At 35.9% G+C, this 16526-nt stretch overlaps 1 protein-coding gene across 2 annotated transcripts in view; it reads left to right on the plus strand.

The window, feature by feature from the left end:
* Positions 1-16279, plus strand: part of CWF19L2 (CWF19 like cell cycle control factor 2) — a 61714-nt gene extending 45435 nt beyond the window's left edge. For both annotated transcript variants that reach the window (XM_014257632.2, XM_088052192.1), the window contains exons 13-18: positions 5407-5619; positions 7177-7293; positions 11312-11467; positions 12803-12883; positions 14736-14837; positions 15727-16279. In XM_014257632.2, coding sequence (XP_014113107.2) covers positions 5407-5619; positions 7177-7293; positions 11312-11467; positions 12803-12883; positions 14736-14837; positions 15727-15867 — 810 coding nt within the window. In that variant the 3' untranslated portion in view covers positions 15868-16279. The remainder of the gene's footprint in view (positions 1-5406; positions 5620-7176; positions 7294-11311; positions 11468-12802; positions 12884-14735; positions 14838-15726) is intronic.
* The last annotated feature ends 247 nt before the right edge of the window (positions 16280-16526 follow it).

Consider the following 16526-nt stretch of genomic DNA (forward strand, 5'->3'; position numbering starts at 1 on the left):
GGTTCAATTTTCCCAAATTCATGCTGTTAAGACTTATGTAATCCTTTCACTGATGTCAATAAATGCTTGTGGGTGTTTAGAGACTGATTCCTAGAACATTACCTCAAGAGAAATTACCTTGTACTTGTATGTATTAATTCTACTAAAGCATTTTTTCCCCCTTTTTATATTTTACTTAAAGAAAAAGAGAACAATTAATTTGTGTTGTTCATCAGGACATTTTACTTTTGGCCAGAAACTAATTTTATTTTAAAATATGTGCGGTAATTCCTAAGAGGAATTTAGCAGTGAAAAATAAAATGCTTTATTAGTAATGCTGACCTTCCTTTATGGATTTAGCCAAGAGGTATTCTGGTATTATAGGTTTGCAAAATGGAATTTTGCATGTTGCCTTTCCTTGCTTCTGTAAAAGTCTGTAAAATAGAAAATTACTTTCACCCTTATCATTTTTACTTGCTGTGCAAATCTACCTGTTCGCATTTTTGCATTGCCATCATCATAAACCAAAATAATAGTCTTGAAAAAGCATTAGAAGCTAAAGTGAAAAATGCAAAATGTTGCTGCTACTGCTATTATGTAAGGAGACTTTTTCTTCTCCTTCACATGGTGAAGCAATTTTAGCACAATATATAACAGACATGATAAAGCCAGCAAAGCTCTGGTGTCCTGTTGCTTTTTACATTTACTTAAAGATCATGTGCATGGTTTGCTGTAAAAAATTATTGTCGAAACCCAAGAGAAATAATTTCCAACACCTTGTTCTGCTGCATTTCAGTTCAATGCACTAAACATCCTTCTGTGTATATTGTGTGGACACAAAGCTGTTCCTGCATGAGGAAACACATCAACAGCAGTGACAGCTGGATTAGGGAAGAAAACCTGGGAACAGTAAGAACTATGTAGATGTAGCCCATATAAATGACTGCATAAGCATGAAGGATTCTTCCAGAATTACATTAAAATTACAAGATACGTTGCGAATGAAGACTTGGGCAGGACAGTCTTTCCTAGACATTAAAATTATGGCCAGGAGTAACTGTAAAGTGAAATGCTAATCAGAATTTGAATAGTAAAATTGTGTGGCTGAAGGCATTTTTGTTTGGTTTACATTTTATGCCATTGACTTTTATATAAAGTTTAATCTGTCCTAATAGCTACTTATAGCAAAATCTACAGTTTTCATTTCAAATAGCAGAAACAAAAAGGAGGTTGGCCCCTAGCTATTGAGCAGTCTTCTGTCACCTGTTTTTTTCTTGACTTCTGCTGCTCAAAGGTAATCCTGAACGACTTTGCTCAGATTACATGGTGGGTAGTCTTTTCTTGTCAGTGACACGGGCCTTAAAAGCACTCTGAGCACTGGTATCTTAAAATCCTTTGATACTGTGTGTTTAAAATATTCTTTAATTCAGTGTGAGGTTTTGAAAATGACTATTTGCTGAATTATATGACGAATTAAGCCTACAAACTCAAATGTCTGTGTTTACAGGGAGACTGGAATTGTAATAAGGTTTACATGATAAAATTCTGCCTTTGGTTATCTTAAGCAAATACTATTTGAGATCAGAAAAACTTTTCTGAGGTGATTTTGTTATTCAGATTAGGTACAAAATGCTGAATAAATTTAAATGTGAAGAGATGTGCTCTTATGTTACTCAGGTTTGTATTCTAAAATAATAGATTATTCTTCTTTGCAGCTTCCTAAAATATATTATGATCCAACATTCCACAAATATTAACTCTGTCATTTAAAGACGTCAGTGTTGCCATGACAATTTAAACCCAAACTGATACATTTTATACAATCTATAGACTTTTTTCCCCACAAATTTTTCAAGCAGATGCACTTTTATTAGCTTATATGGAAGTAACTCTAGCTATGATTGTGTTAGCAAGGAAACAGGAAAAGCAGAAGTTCAATAGTTGCATACAAATTGGAGAAAGAAAATAAGCAGAAAAGAAACGGTACCAAAAAAGCTGAAAATAATCCACACTGGGACCATGCAGGTATCTTTTGTTCCTCTGCTAATTGTGTTTAATAGAATTTCCCATTTCAACCTCTAATTTCAAAGGAAATTTGAAGAGGGGGAAAAAAAGTATACTTGAGGTATTATACAAGTATTATCTTGATCATTAGCATTCTTTCTCTTAAGGTTTCCTTTCAATATCACAGTGATACTAAATTCTTTAGGGCTTTGTATTTGAAGGTGCCACCCAAAAAGGAAGTAATAGCAGCAGAGGGAGCAATAAGAGACACAACGTGCAGCACACTTGAGGTGGAGTGTGTAGGAAGCCAGTGGTGTATAATGCTCCAGGGGTTTTACTGTAAAATAAGAAATACAGAATTGGTTTAAAATCAAGTTATGAGATATGGTTCCAGTGGCCTGAACATAGGTAGGCAGAAAAATGAGGCTGACCCTGGAGTGTACCTTGCACAGATTTGCAAGAGTTACTTTAGGAAGTATCCCCATGCCACGGTGCCTGATGGCTTCACTAACATAGCAAATTAAAAAGGGCTTCAATTATTTAGTAAACAGAATGTTATATAATGAAATAATTCATGTAATATATTCATATTATTCATGGTAATTATCATGATAAGGTTTTAATCAGAAAATACAACACTGTAATTTTTCCCTCTCTCAAATCATTCTAATTTATGCGTAGTCAGATGCTGATTTCTTTCTAGACTGTGCTGAATTGTTAGAGATCTCACCCCTTTTCTTGGGTTTTAGCCACATTTGCACTGTATTTGAGCTGTCCAAATGAAAGCCCAGAGGGCTCCTGAGAGAAGTTTGGATGCCTTCCCTGACTGCTGTTTAAATGTTTGTGTATTACAGGCCTCTCTTGGCCAGGGAAGCACATTTGTGATTCTTCTCTGTTGGTTAAATGAAAGATGCATCCTGGTTGTGGGAAATCGGATGGTAGAAATGACATAGATGCACAATTATGCTATGAGATGTGGGAAGCCATGTAATTTTGCCTGGTGCTAGGGGTCCTAAAGCTGCCTTTGTATCCCCTGGTTAATCCTTGCTTGCCAAAAGAGAAGGGAAAGCTGGAAAAAAATGCACAACTTCCAAAGTGTATTAGCTTTCATGTTTAGCAGATGTGATGCTGCACCTATGATGCAGAACAGCAGCTTTCCAGCTGATACATCAGCATAGTTCCTTCTTTGGATGTGTACTAGCTCTGTTTTTTATATGGAAGAATATATGTATGAAAGAAATCGGGTTTTAAATGATTACTTGCTTTCCTTCTGGCATTTTAGAGAATGATTTCTTCTTGTTCTTTCAGTTCCCCTTGAATTTTTTTTGAGAGGTTTAGTTGTAACCAAATAATGCAATTGGCAGAACTCACTGGGCACCTTATTGTACAAATACAAGTATAAATGTTTTAAAAGAGGGATGGAGCACCTCTCCTATGAAGACAGGCTGAGAGTGTTGGGGTTGTTCAGCCTGGAGAAGAGAAGGCTCCAAGTAGACCCTATAACACCTTCCAGTACATAAAGGGGGATTAGCTTTACACACAGGAAGATAAAACAAGGGCTAATGTTTCCTTTCCCCAAACAGAAAGAGGATAGATTTAGTTATTTGGAAGAAATTCCTTACTCTGAGGGAAATTGGGCACTAGGACACGTTGCCCAGAGAAGCTGTGGATGCCCCATTCCTGGAGTGTCCAAGACCAGGCTGGATGGGGCCCTGAGCAGCTTGGCTTAGAGGAAGGTGACCTTTAAAGTCTCTTTCAACCTAAACCATTGTATGGTTCTATGATCTGTTTGTCATAACTGCCAGAAGAATCAAAATCTGGATTTTAGGCAGCACATACTTTATAAAAGTTTGCTACTTTGTATGTAAGAATTTTGCTTTGGATCCCAGATGTAATGTTGTATACAGCAGTTTATCCATCTTGAAGAGAGGCATCTTTCAGGCTGTTTAATAAGATGAATATTTATTCTATCACAAGGGATTATGTAGAGTATTTTGAAAAGTACTGTTATTTAAAAGAGGTTGTGTATAACAAACCAGGAATTTCTGTGACTGTTTCTAAGTGCAAGCAGAGCAAAGTAGTAATGGTATTCTGTGCTATGTGTGATACTCACGATAGCCAAAGTGTTGTGATTTCCACTCTTCCTTTCCTTTCTAGTCTGCCAACTGTCATGTTTCCTGTGTATTCCCATTCTCATAGCAGAATTTTTAATTAAAAAAAACCCCAAACTTTATGTTTCGTAATAACAAAATGCCGCTATTCTCTAAGCAGTGCTTCTGCTTCAGGTCTAACTTTACCTTTTTAATGCTTATATGACAGAAGAACAGAGACTTGATTTTAGACACCCAAACCACTACATATTTTTTCTAAATCTCAGGAATCTCCTTTTTCTGTTAAATGTGGAATTACTGCATTACAATAAGGCAGAAGAAGAATGGAGTTGAACTCTTCAACTGTTGATTTTAGACTGCAGTGCTTCTAGTAGGAAATGCCCATAAGCAGTTAAGTGTATTATAGCTGAATAAAGTAATATTAAGGAGGCTCCTCCTCAGTTGTTTGATAAGGAAAGTACTGAGCATATTTAAAATAAAGTATTGATCTGTGTTAGAGAACTGCAGTATTTGGGAAAAGCAAGAGCTGGTGTCTGTTTTGGGGAAAATTATTTATGTTCTCTACAAAAAAAAAAAATCTGTCCTTTTTTTTAATATCAGGGTATCTACAGAAACTATGCCTGGGATATTTGGAAGATTTTCTTTAATTTGGAGACTGTGCTTCAGTTATGATAGCATGCCTTCTAAATGCCTTCAGTTAATATTAGTCCTTTGCTAGGGCTACCCTAGTCAGTATCCTAAAATAAGTTTTGTTCTGGTGTGCAAGAGGTGCACTCAGAATGACTTAGTATTGAAGGCAAAGACTGTTTTCTTCCCAAAATGGTTTAGTCCTGTTCACTTGGTAAGAATAACTGTTGGCATATTTTCACAGAATGTGAAAATGCGGAGTCATGGTCTAGTTATTTCACAAAATATAATTTAACAGTAGTTGTAAAAGGAGAGGAGGAGGAGAAGGGAGAGGATAAAATATATGATATAAGTGACACATAAAATTGTGCATCTATTTAAAGATAGCTGAAGTTATGTCAAGATCATATTGAAATATCTAGCCCATAATTTGAAATGGAGTAGAGTAATATACTCTTCTCACTGCTGTCACATATCCATATTTTAATATCTGTGCTGAGATTGTGTATGACTGCTCTCAGGAGAGGTACCTGATGATTCCATCTGCAGCAGATGCCATATGAAAGGAAGAAATGCTACTGCGTATGTATTTTACGCTCTTCTCAAGGAAGGATACTACAAAGAGCTAAGTACTTTTTCTTGATGCTTTTTAAATAGGTGCAATTTTTTTTGCATATCTTTTCAGCTCATGGAGAAAACTGACAGAGAGTACTACACTCTGGATGACATGTTTGTTTCCAAAGCAGCCAAGAGAGCACGCAGTGGGGAAGAGGAGGAAGTACAAAGAAGAAAAGCGATCCGTGAGCACCAGCAACTCGCTGCATGCATGGAAAAGTGCCCCTACTGCTTTGACAGCAGTGAACTTTCTAAACATCTTATTATTGCAATTGGCACCAAGGTAAGATAATAGCAATTTAATACAAATGTAGAAATAAAAAATAAATTATGTTAGAGTGTTTAAAATTAGGAATGAAATTACTTCTCTGGAAGGATTTATTGTTCTGCATCTTACTTTCCTTGCCCTTTCAGTTGATTCCACAACTTCATCAAGGATGAGGAGGAAAAAGATACAAATCTGCTATGAGTTTTAAAGCTAATCTCTGATGTCAGGACTTCATGTTTGTAGAAGACAGGAGTAATAATGAAAGATCTGAGTGCAGAGATTAGACTGTAGGTGGATTTGTGGAAGACTAAATCACACTTCATTGGAGGAAATTTGAACTGGTGAAGAACTTATCTTGATATCAAAGAAAATTAGGTGGAGAATTAAAATTTTAAGCTTAAAATCCTTTGAAATAGCAAGAAGTTTGGTTTGGAAACCTTTCTGCTTCTGTTAATGCTTTTAAAATTCCATAAATATTTGGATTTATAACATCTGAAATACTTCAATATAGCCTTTTTTGTCATTTTTTTCTCTACAGTTTTAATTTATTATTGATATTTTTATTTGATCTGAGACTCTTTATAGGTAAAGGAATTAGGTGTATAGATATGTTTTAAGGTACATTGCATTCCTTTATTTCAGAGATTATATATATATATCTAAAAATTAATACACATGCATATCTATATATATATCTATGTGTATATAATCAGTGTTTATCTATCTAATAGATAGATAAATATAGAGGGTATCCTGGTTTTGTCTGGGATAGTTAGTTTTCTTCCCAATAGCTGATACAGTGCTGTGTTTTGGATTTAGGATGAGTGTAATAAGTTAATAAGACACTGATGTTTTTAGTTGTTGCTAAGCAGTGCTCAGGGACTCTTCTGCTTCTCATACTGCCCCACCAGTGAGAAGGAGGGAGGGGCATAGGAAGTTGAGAGGGCACATGGCCAGCACAGCTGACCCTTAGTGACCTAAGAGATATTCCAGACCACGTGACATCATGCTCAGTGGATAAACTTGGGGGAAAGTTGGCCAGGGGCCAGTGCTTGGAAAATGGCTGGGCAACAATTGGTGGGTGGTGAGCAATTGCATCATGCATCACTTGGTTTGTATGTTTTTGTTGTTGTTATCATCATCGTTATTTAATTTCCTGTTCTTTTAAACTGTCTTTATCTCAACCCACAAATTCTTCTGGTTTTCTGGATTCTCTCTACTTACGTATTATTTATTAAAAATGCATACAGCTGTGTATCTGTATTAAAAAATACTGGAATGTACTAAATCACAGTGTTATTTCGTAACAGCTACGATACCACTTGGTTTATAAGGCTGATATTACTGCCTTGGTGGTGGAACTGCTCTCTGGATTCTACTGGTTCATTTGAGCTGCTGGTGGATAATGGGCCCTTTTATAAAGCACTAAAATTGCTAATACCTTGCTGTAATTAGTAGCTAATGGCTCCTCTTGGTTTGGATTTAGCAAATGATGAATTTCTTAGCCTCAGCAATGGGAAGGTTTTTATTGCTGGAAAACTGGGCACTTGAGTTTTTATATGCTTTTCCTAGGTGTACTTGTCTCTACCAAGCAGCCAGTCCCTTACTGAAGGTCACTGCCTGATAGCCCCTCTACAGCACCATACTGCAGCCACTCTTTTGGATGAGGACATCTGGGAAGAAATCCAGGTCTGCTGAGAAACTGTCTCCTAGTCTAACACTTTTGTAAAATAATTTTGTTGTGGATAATATCCTTGTCATAAGTATATATTTTCATAATTTGCTATATGGCAGCTCTATTCTGAGTTCACTAAGGGGCAGAACATTTTCACATTGTGGATTAAAATTAGTGGTCAAATATTGACAGGAAAGAGACGCAGGGTAAATATAGAAGCAAACTTACAATTTATAAGCACTAGAAGAAGTTTCCTGGGATGCTGCAGAACGTGCATCCTTGGAGGTCTTTGAAACCATGTTAGAGGAATTTCCCTTGCAAATGAAGTAGGTACAGCTGATCCCTTACAGAAAGTAGAATAACTGGCTCAATAGGATTTTCTTGGGAGTACCAAGGAAAATAAAATAATAGTCAGAGCAGGCAGATAATTTAAAATGAAATACGAATATGTTGTTTACATATCTTCAGTTTTTTAATCTGTTTTTGGGTGGATATCAGTTAAAAGAGAGCTATCTTACTCTTAAAATGAGATCCCTGTTCGAATCCAATTTTCTACCTTTTTTGAAAAGAATTATTAAAATAAAGTGCCAAGCATGATGAGTTGCACTTTCCAACTCTCTTATGAAGACATTTTGAAGATTTTGAGTTCTGTTTTGTTCAGAGATAGAAAATAAAGCGAAGATGTAACAAGCTTCTACCAAAGAGATTGACTGTCAATCCCTCATCCCCTGCCATCAGAATTATTACAAGGGGAAAAAATTGGCAACCTCTTATATTGAAATATTGGAGACTATATCAGACTAGAGAAAAGTTTCATTGTTGTAGTAGCTGAGATTTAAAACCAGCATAATTTATAAGTTTGTAATAATTTAAATAATGTTGGTTTTGCCTCCAGTCTGGCAGATGGATTCTCTGACTTTGCAAATTTGTTCCCCACATTTGAATCTCATGTCTGATGTTGTTTCATATAGTAAATTATACTCCCTTCCAGCCAGGAAGAAAAGGAGTTCTCTTGCATATGACAGAAATGCCTAAGAAAATTGGATAAGAAGCAAATAAGTGCAACAAGTAGGAACAGGAGGAACAAAGGAGCATGTGGAAAAGTGATAAATATGTTTATCCTAGATTTTCTGTTTACTCTGAGCTCTTAACTAAACAGGATTTTTTATATTGTATGAGAAAGAAAACAGGATAAGGATAAGATAAGCAAATGCAGTCCCTGTCTTCAACTTACTTGCTGGAAAAGGCAACTAGTTGCTTAAACCATTATCCTTTGATCCTGTGAATATATTTGTACACAGCTTAGGTATTTCTTTGAGGTGAAGTATTTTGGAAAGTGATGGATACATGACCTTTTTTACCCCAACGTCTATGTATGACAGAAGGAGTTTGGAAAGCTTTAACAGTCAATGACTAAACTAACTTTTTATTACTGTTCAAAGGGAAAAAAATTACCACACTTTTAAGTATTCACAAAATGTTGTATGAAGTATGTGTTTTTGCTAACTATTTTTGCTGGGTTTGGGTTTTTTTTTTAGGATATATCAGAGTAAAGCAAAAATAATTCTTTATACTGTATGCCTTCAAGCTCTTGAATTTAACATATTGTGTAGTGTAGACACTGATGTGCTCACTTGTCAAAGCAAATGCATGGAATATTTTTAATATGAAGAAATAGAAATCTTTACACATTCTGTGTTGACTGAACTGTTGCATGTATTAATGTTGTGTGCATCCAAGCATAAGTTAAGCCTTCTTATTTCCCCTTTATGGATGTTTTTTTTCCCATTCCGGTGGTAATTAGTCTTGATACTTTGGCCTGCTCAGAATTTGGAGGAAAAGTCCAATGTATTAAAAAACAAGAAAGTGCAACTGGGGAAAGTTAGCTAACATCTGCTGATATTCTAGGCTTTTTGGTGGATTTGTACTTCAGTTGATACTGCAGGGTAGCAGCTGTAATAGTCTTTCTCAGCCTTTGGTATCTCACCACATTGCTTGCTTCAGTGTGTTTCAGAAGTAGAGGTCTTGTGGCTGGAGTGGAAAGGAGAAGAGGAAAAGTTGTTAATCCAGAGTAGCCTGACACTCTGAGCTGTAGAGTCCCATATCAGTCATGGAACACTGGGCAGTGTCTTCTGGCTGTAATTCAGCAGTTGCTTTACGGGCATGATGGTAGCATTCTCCTGTCACAGTATGGAGCAGCTCATAAGTGAGGAAGAATTCAGGGCACAAGGACCTGCTTTGAAGAGCTTAAATGCCTAGTTTGGGTGTATATTTGGCCACGTTTCTTAGACTTTTAGTTTGATTCATACTGATCAAGATGGCAAAAGGATGGAGAGCTCAATTTCTAGTCTTGTTGCATTGAGAACCTGGTAGTGATTTTTTTTCCTTCTATTTTACTTCAGTACTTGCTGATGTTGATCATGTGTATTTGTTTATGTATGTTTGATTCATCAACTCTCCATTTACATTAGGATAAGGAATCAAACCTTTAGATGAGAGTAGCCTTTTAATGGTGTATGTACTTCTGAGCATTGTTAACTGGGAAAAAATATCAGTGCAAAAAGGACTACCTATGAATTATGTGAGTCTCAGTGCTATGGTACCTTGGTCCATGAGGCTCCTACAGTTTCTTGGCTTATGCTGTGGAAATGGTATAGAAGCACATGTAAGACAAAAATCTTCATTTTTAAAAAGCATTTTTCAAGATCTTGGGAAATTTTCAGAAACATTCACCCTATCAGACAGTTAGATCTTTTGCGCACTTGAAAATGAGTTGAATGATTCTCAGAAAACATCCCTTATTCTTGATAATTTGTTCAGCATCTGAACATGGTAAGCTATAGAATGATGCTCTTGCATATCTTGGATGCAGCTGTCAAGAGCCAGGGAACAGCCAGAGCCAGCTGCTCTGCAGGAAAGCATGTTAGGGGTGCAAGGTGATGGGCAAGGCAGATGGGGGAGGTCATCTTACTGGCAAGGTACCAGGCCAGGAGTGTTCCCATAGTAGCAGGCAAGGTCATCCATGGCCCAGTGATGGCCAGGCAAGTTTACAGTGATGGCTTAGGTCTGAGATTAAGTCAGGGGCAAGAACTGCCTGATACCTGGCCGGGCACAGGCATCCCTGAAACAGCTCAGGCAAGGACCAAAAGAGAGAGCCTGGACTTAATTGCAGCATCTGAGTGACAGGGGAACAGGTCCACACTTCTCATATCTCTTCAGTACCCCATCTCTTTCTGCTGGATCTGATCCAGTTCATAAGTGCAGCACATCGGAGCTTCTCACCTACATGGGCAGCCAGTGCCCCAGCAGGTAGAAGAGGCTGCAGGGCCTCTTGGGTGTGTGCAGGACCCTGTCACTGGAACTATCAGAATTGTTAACTGAAGTACACTTTGGATAGGTGCAGCACCTCATCCCTCTGACAGGGAACTGGTAAATGTAGTTTGAGGCCACACATAATGAGTATTACATTTGGTTTGCTTCCATACAGTGAAGATAGTGACTTTATTTTTTGAGACAATTATTAACATTAGACTTAATGATCAAGCATGCCTAGTGGAAATACTTTACTTCTTTTAATTTTTTATTTTTTTTTGTTAACTGTATAATTGGAAGGAGTGGTAAAAGGGTAATTGTAACAACAGTCAGTAAAAGCCAGGTCATTACCTTCTTAGAAATTGCAAGCTTGGGGCCTACTGTTATGGGGCACTGCAGTTAAGTTCAACATAGATTCAATTTCAGCTGTAAAAATATGTGGTATTTATTAAAACTAAGCTTGTAGTGTTAATTGTGTTTTTAATTGTGTTAAAGTGTTAATATTGTGTTTTTAAAAATAGTTTCCTAGACTTCCTATGTTTTTTATCATAGGAAATATAGTTAATATTAAATTAGTAAATAATACAGAATTTTCCTAGTATTGCTGCTGTTTTTCATTTTATTGTTAGTTTATTAAAAATACAATATACAAGTGAAGTAATATATCTGAAAGTTCTGCAAACTTAGTTTAATTAACGCTTTTTTTTTTTCTTTAAATAGATGTTCCGAAATGCATTGGTGAAAATGTTTGAAGCTAAAGACTTGGACTGTGTGTTCCTAGAAACAAATATGAGTATGAAGAAGCGGTATCATATGGTATATGAATGCATTCCTCTTCCAAAAGAAGTAGGAGATATGGCTCCAATCTACTTTAAGGTACATAAAAATGTTTTTGTCTGAAGTAATTTGAATGTATATATCATAATTCATCTATTTATGGAAAACAGTTTGGATATGCAAGTGCTGTTTTTGAAAACGTGTTCTTTGATACTTCTTCTGGATCCATTCTTTGCTAATATTCCTTGATTGTAAAATAAGTGGTGTGAAATAATTCAGTTTTTCAAGTAGACAATGGAAGAGCTGTTTTTCACTGAGCTTTTGTCCCAAGTCTGACTGCACTGAAAATGCTAGAAGATGCAAGACAAGTAGTCTCTTGAAGTGCTTTAAAGATTGCAGTACTTCTTGAGTCCTGTAGTATAAACTTAAAACACAGCACTTGTGCCTTGGGAAACATTAAATGAGAAAATAATGTTACCTATTTTAAGAAATACCAACGTAGATATTATTTCATGCCTATTTTATTTCAGTAAGCCCAAATTTTACAGGTGTCTTATGCCTCTGATGAATATTCTACAGTGTGATAGATATTTCTTCTATAGCTTTTCTGGTCTCTTTCCCCTGACTTTTCAAGAAAAGGTTCGTCGAGGCTTTTGTCTGGAATTGAGTCCTTTCAGCTTTCAGCAGCTGATTCATTATTTGCCTTTTATAAGTAAATTATTTTATTTGATTTTTGAAACACTGTTTATGCTTTCTGGAAATAATGTGATTAGGTTTTGACAAAGTGGGGCAGCAGTACGGTGAACAACAATACAGTAACTTTTACCACATTTGAAACCCTCCATCTGTTAGATCTGATTGCTGTGCTTCAGGTGCTGGTAAAACTTGTGTTTTCTTTGAATACTCAAGGAAAGAGAAAGAACAAGATTTAATGCAATGTCATTTATTTCAGAAGTATCTACCATTAAAATGCACAGCAAATGAAATTTAAAAGGTACCTACTCTACATTATACCCATTCCATACAATGGGGAATACAGAGTCATCTTTGGCTTTTTAAGGGCAATCATCCTTCTAAGCTGAATTCTTCTCTTGGTCTTTAAAAGAGAAAGAAGGCAAATTTAGTGTAATTAATTCATAAGAGGTTTTGTATGGGGTGAGTAAAAAGAGAATGTGACCTTGTATTTGAAACTTGTGTCAAGCAAAGCTTAATTTAAAAAAGAAACAGAAGAACTGAATTGGGTGGGTCTGAAGATACTATATGATGTCTTTACAAAGTAGCTTGTGGAAATAAGAAAGGTTATTTGTGGAAAAATAAAGTTGTTTTGTTAAGAAGTAATTGTTACTTGCACTACTACAATGTACTTCACTGCAGTTAGTTCTTCATTTGCTATAGGAGGGATTATTTTCACCTTAAGATAAACTCATTTTACAGAAAGCTATAATGGAGTCTGATGAAGAGTGGTCCATGAACAAGAAGTTAATTGATCTTTCTTCAAAAGATATTCGGAAATCTGTAAGTAATGAAGTGGTTTGTATCCTGAATTTATTATCAAATTCTTCTAATATTTTTCCTTTATTAACTGCTTCAAAGAGAGAAGAAAGGGAACACAATTAGGTTAGTGCATCAGAAGATGGCATAGGTATGAGGAGAATTACCAGTCTGCACTCTTAACTGACATTAGGGAGAAGATTCCTATTTATTTCAACAGTTGGTGGACTAAGCTGCCAGCATTAGTTGAGAACAAAGCAGACACTTTGAGGACATGTACTGGCATAATTTTCTTGATTAACTTTTAGAATTAAGGTAGATCAAAGATTTTGCAAATTACTTTCCTGGAACAACTGTGATGTGTCTTTTTCATTAACCTAGGACAGCCGTTTGTGTTGCTAAGTTTATGAAGTGAAAATATAAATAGAATTATGAATCTTTTTTTTTTTAAAACAAGGGAACAGCACTCTCTCTGTCTCCTGGATACTGGGATGAAACATCTTTGTATAAACAAATCTTAAAGGAATAATGCTGGATTTGTTAGGTTTGAAGATTTTTAATATTGAGGTGGAAGATGTGTGTTATATAGCCACACATTTTTGTGACTATTATATATTTATTGAAGGTAGGCTAGTTTTCAGATTAAGTTGTGACAGTTTTTTACATTAATACCAGGTATTAATTGTATCAATTAAATTGAACATAAAGTGGTACACAGTTTTGTGATTTTAACATTATCATAGGGTAAGGAATGTCTGTAGGCTTCAGGACAATTGGAGAGTGTGGCTTAGAGACTGAGCTGAGGTTTGGGAATTTGGAAAGTTGTACTGGGAGATGGTGGTACCTGGCTGGAAGATCAGATATGGCTGAGACATCACCTTAGTGGGTGGATTGTGTGCAGAAATTATGAGAAGCAAGACAAAACTGAACTTTCCTTTAAGGTGTCACCTACCAACCCATTTTTCTTTATTTAATGATTATTTTTTAAGTCCATTTAAAGTGTTAAATGCTTCTTGCTATGCTACGTTGCTCCTCTTTATTAAGTCATGATTATTTTTACAGTCAGTATTTCAAGCAGTATATGGAACATGCCTTTTGAAAGTTGTATGGTTATTTGGACTTTAGCAGAGGAAATGCTTATGAATTGGAGGCTTTGTAAATCTTACCAGCACAGAAACATCCTCAACAATTAAAAGAGTGAAAAATAACTTGTTGCAGTGATAGAGCAGAAATTACTTGCAGTATTGTAGCAATAAATGGATCCACTTGTGTTAGACTGAAGGGTCTTTGTTGTGGCAGGTATCCAGCATCTCCCCTTCAGGCTGACAGAATTATTAAGTTGTCTGATTTGGCAAGTTAAGGATAATATCTGTCCATTCACATAGAGGGGGTTTCTGGTAATGTATTGTCCAAAAAGGTGTTTCCCCTTCCCCATGAGTGTCAATTTTTTCACTGTTAACAGTCAACATCTTATCTTTAATAACTGCAGCTTGCTAGTTGTTGTCCTAAAATTCCTGTTAAACTTAGGTAATTCAGAGATGTGGAGTCAGGCACATAGCTGGTGTCCCCATCTCTTACCTGCTATTCCAGCTGTGGCCTTGGAAGTTCAGCCACCCCAGTCACCCTTTCTTCAGTGTCTTTTTGTCCAGTTGCTGTATGTTGTCATTTTCCCTTACCTGCTTTACTATTGCTTTGCTATTTCTCTGTTGCAATTTTATCCTACATGTAGTTGGTTTGAGAGGTAATTTAAAATAAAATGTGGTGTCTATCAACTATCAACTACAGAACCATGTTCAAATTCATTCTCCTGTGGGGAGGTTGACTAAATGCCAACAATGTTGGTTAAACCTGTGAAAATGTGGTTTTGTATGTGCAGGTTCCTAAAGGGCTGCCGTACTTTTCTGTGGACTTCGGCCTTCAGGGAGGATTTGCTCATGTGATTGAAGATCAACACAATTTCCCTCATTACTTTGGAAAGGTAGTGTTATGTAAAAGATTAATTTACCAATTACATTCTATTTTGGAAAATCTAAGTAATTGAACCAAGATGCTGCCAGAACAGTTACTTTGATGTATCCTATCTCAGTTTATTATCTGTCTTTTCTTGATGAGTCACTGTAACTTGGCTTGTCTAATGAAGGAATAGTTGATTTTTTTACTGGCTGATACTGAGATTGTGATTCTAAATTTGTGTTTCCTTTCATTTGATCTGAACTGCTGATATTTGACATTATAGGTATATAATCTTATAGATGGTAGATACTTTCATCTACTTAAGAATTTTTGTGGCCATAGTATTGATACATAGGTGCACTGATGTATAATGTATAAATTAGTGTGCCTGCACATACAGACTCACAGACTCCTACTAAAATCCTCATGTGGTTAAATTGCTACCCATGGTATGTATAGTGTAAAATGTATATACAGGGAGAGCTGTAATAAATTCTTCCTTTCTGTATTATGCCACAGAAAACATTTTTTGAAAGAGTCAGTGTTGCAAAAACGTGAAGAGTGACTGGGGAGAAATGTAACACTAGAGACAGCAAAGTGGGCAGCTTTCTTTCTCTGAGCTTACCTTAATCACAAATGCACTAATGCATTAACAGTCTTGCAATGTTGGGATATTTAAGCAGTACGTGAATGTGCTGTGCTTACAAGAATTTTGCTGAGGCAACTATCTAACAACAGCAGTTCTAAGTTTAAATTGGTATATTTTTTAGAATTTTGAGTTTTAATTAGCACTTGAAGAAAACGGACAGTCTCATAATTTGAAAAGACATATTTCTGTATTCTGGGATAAGATAGTGTTAAGTAATGCGGTAATTTTGCACTTATCATTATCCATCTTACTTTTACTTGCAAAGGAAATTATTGGTGGCATGCTGGACTTGGAACCACGGCTCTGGAGAAAAGGAATCAGACAGAACTTTGAGGAGCAGAGGAAAAAGGTGTTGCAGTTTGCACAGTGGTGGAAACCATATGACTTCACCAAAAAGAAAGAATGAGAACAACCTGGAGTCAAGGACTATATAAGCCATGAATTACACTTCAGATGTCAAGAATAACACCAATGTGTTATGTGTGGCTAATATATTTCAAAATATAGGATATTGTTTAATTGCTGATGATCTGTTTCTGTTTTGAACACTGGATCACATGTACCTGCAAGCCTGAAACACCAGGTTGTACAGTGAGATTAGTTTTTAGGTTTTTTTTTTTTCTTATTTTTTCAATATCCATATGGCCATTTGAGTTCTTAAAATGTAATTTTTGCATTTGGAGTTTTTATAATCTTTGGGACAACTGATATTTTTTATAATGCATTAAGCCAGTGCTTAATTATCATGAACTTTTGTCAAAAATGGTGTACATTTTAAGAACATTTTGATTAATAAAGATACATTGCTGCAGAAGGAAATTGTACAGAAAATAGTCTTCTGATTTTGTGTCCTTGTGGTCTTCAAATTGAGGTCATTGCAGTAACACAAACATTCACAAAGGATGTTATTGATAAACCTGCTGTTGCCCCCCTGCACAAGAATGAATGCAATTTTTTGTACTATTTTTCAATATGAAGTAGTTGTTTTTCAAGCACAAAGGATAATGAGACAGTCCATAGCTGGTGGCAAATGGCAGCTTTAATAGTAACAGTAAAAGAAGAATC

Source organism: Pseudopodoces humilis, chromosome 2 (assembly GCF_049639895.1).
Source record: "Pseudopodoces humilis isolate 2021_Gansu_Grassland_sample_001 chromosome 2, ASM4963989v1, whole genome shotgun sequence".
Lineage (NCBI taxonomy): Eukaryota > Metazoa > Chordata > Aves > Passeriformes > Paridae > Pseudopodoces > Pseudopodoces humilis.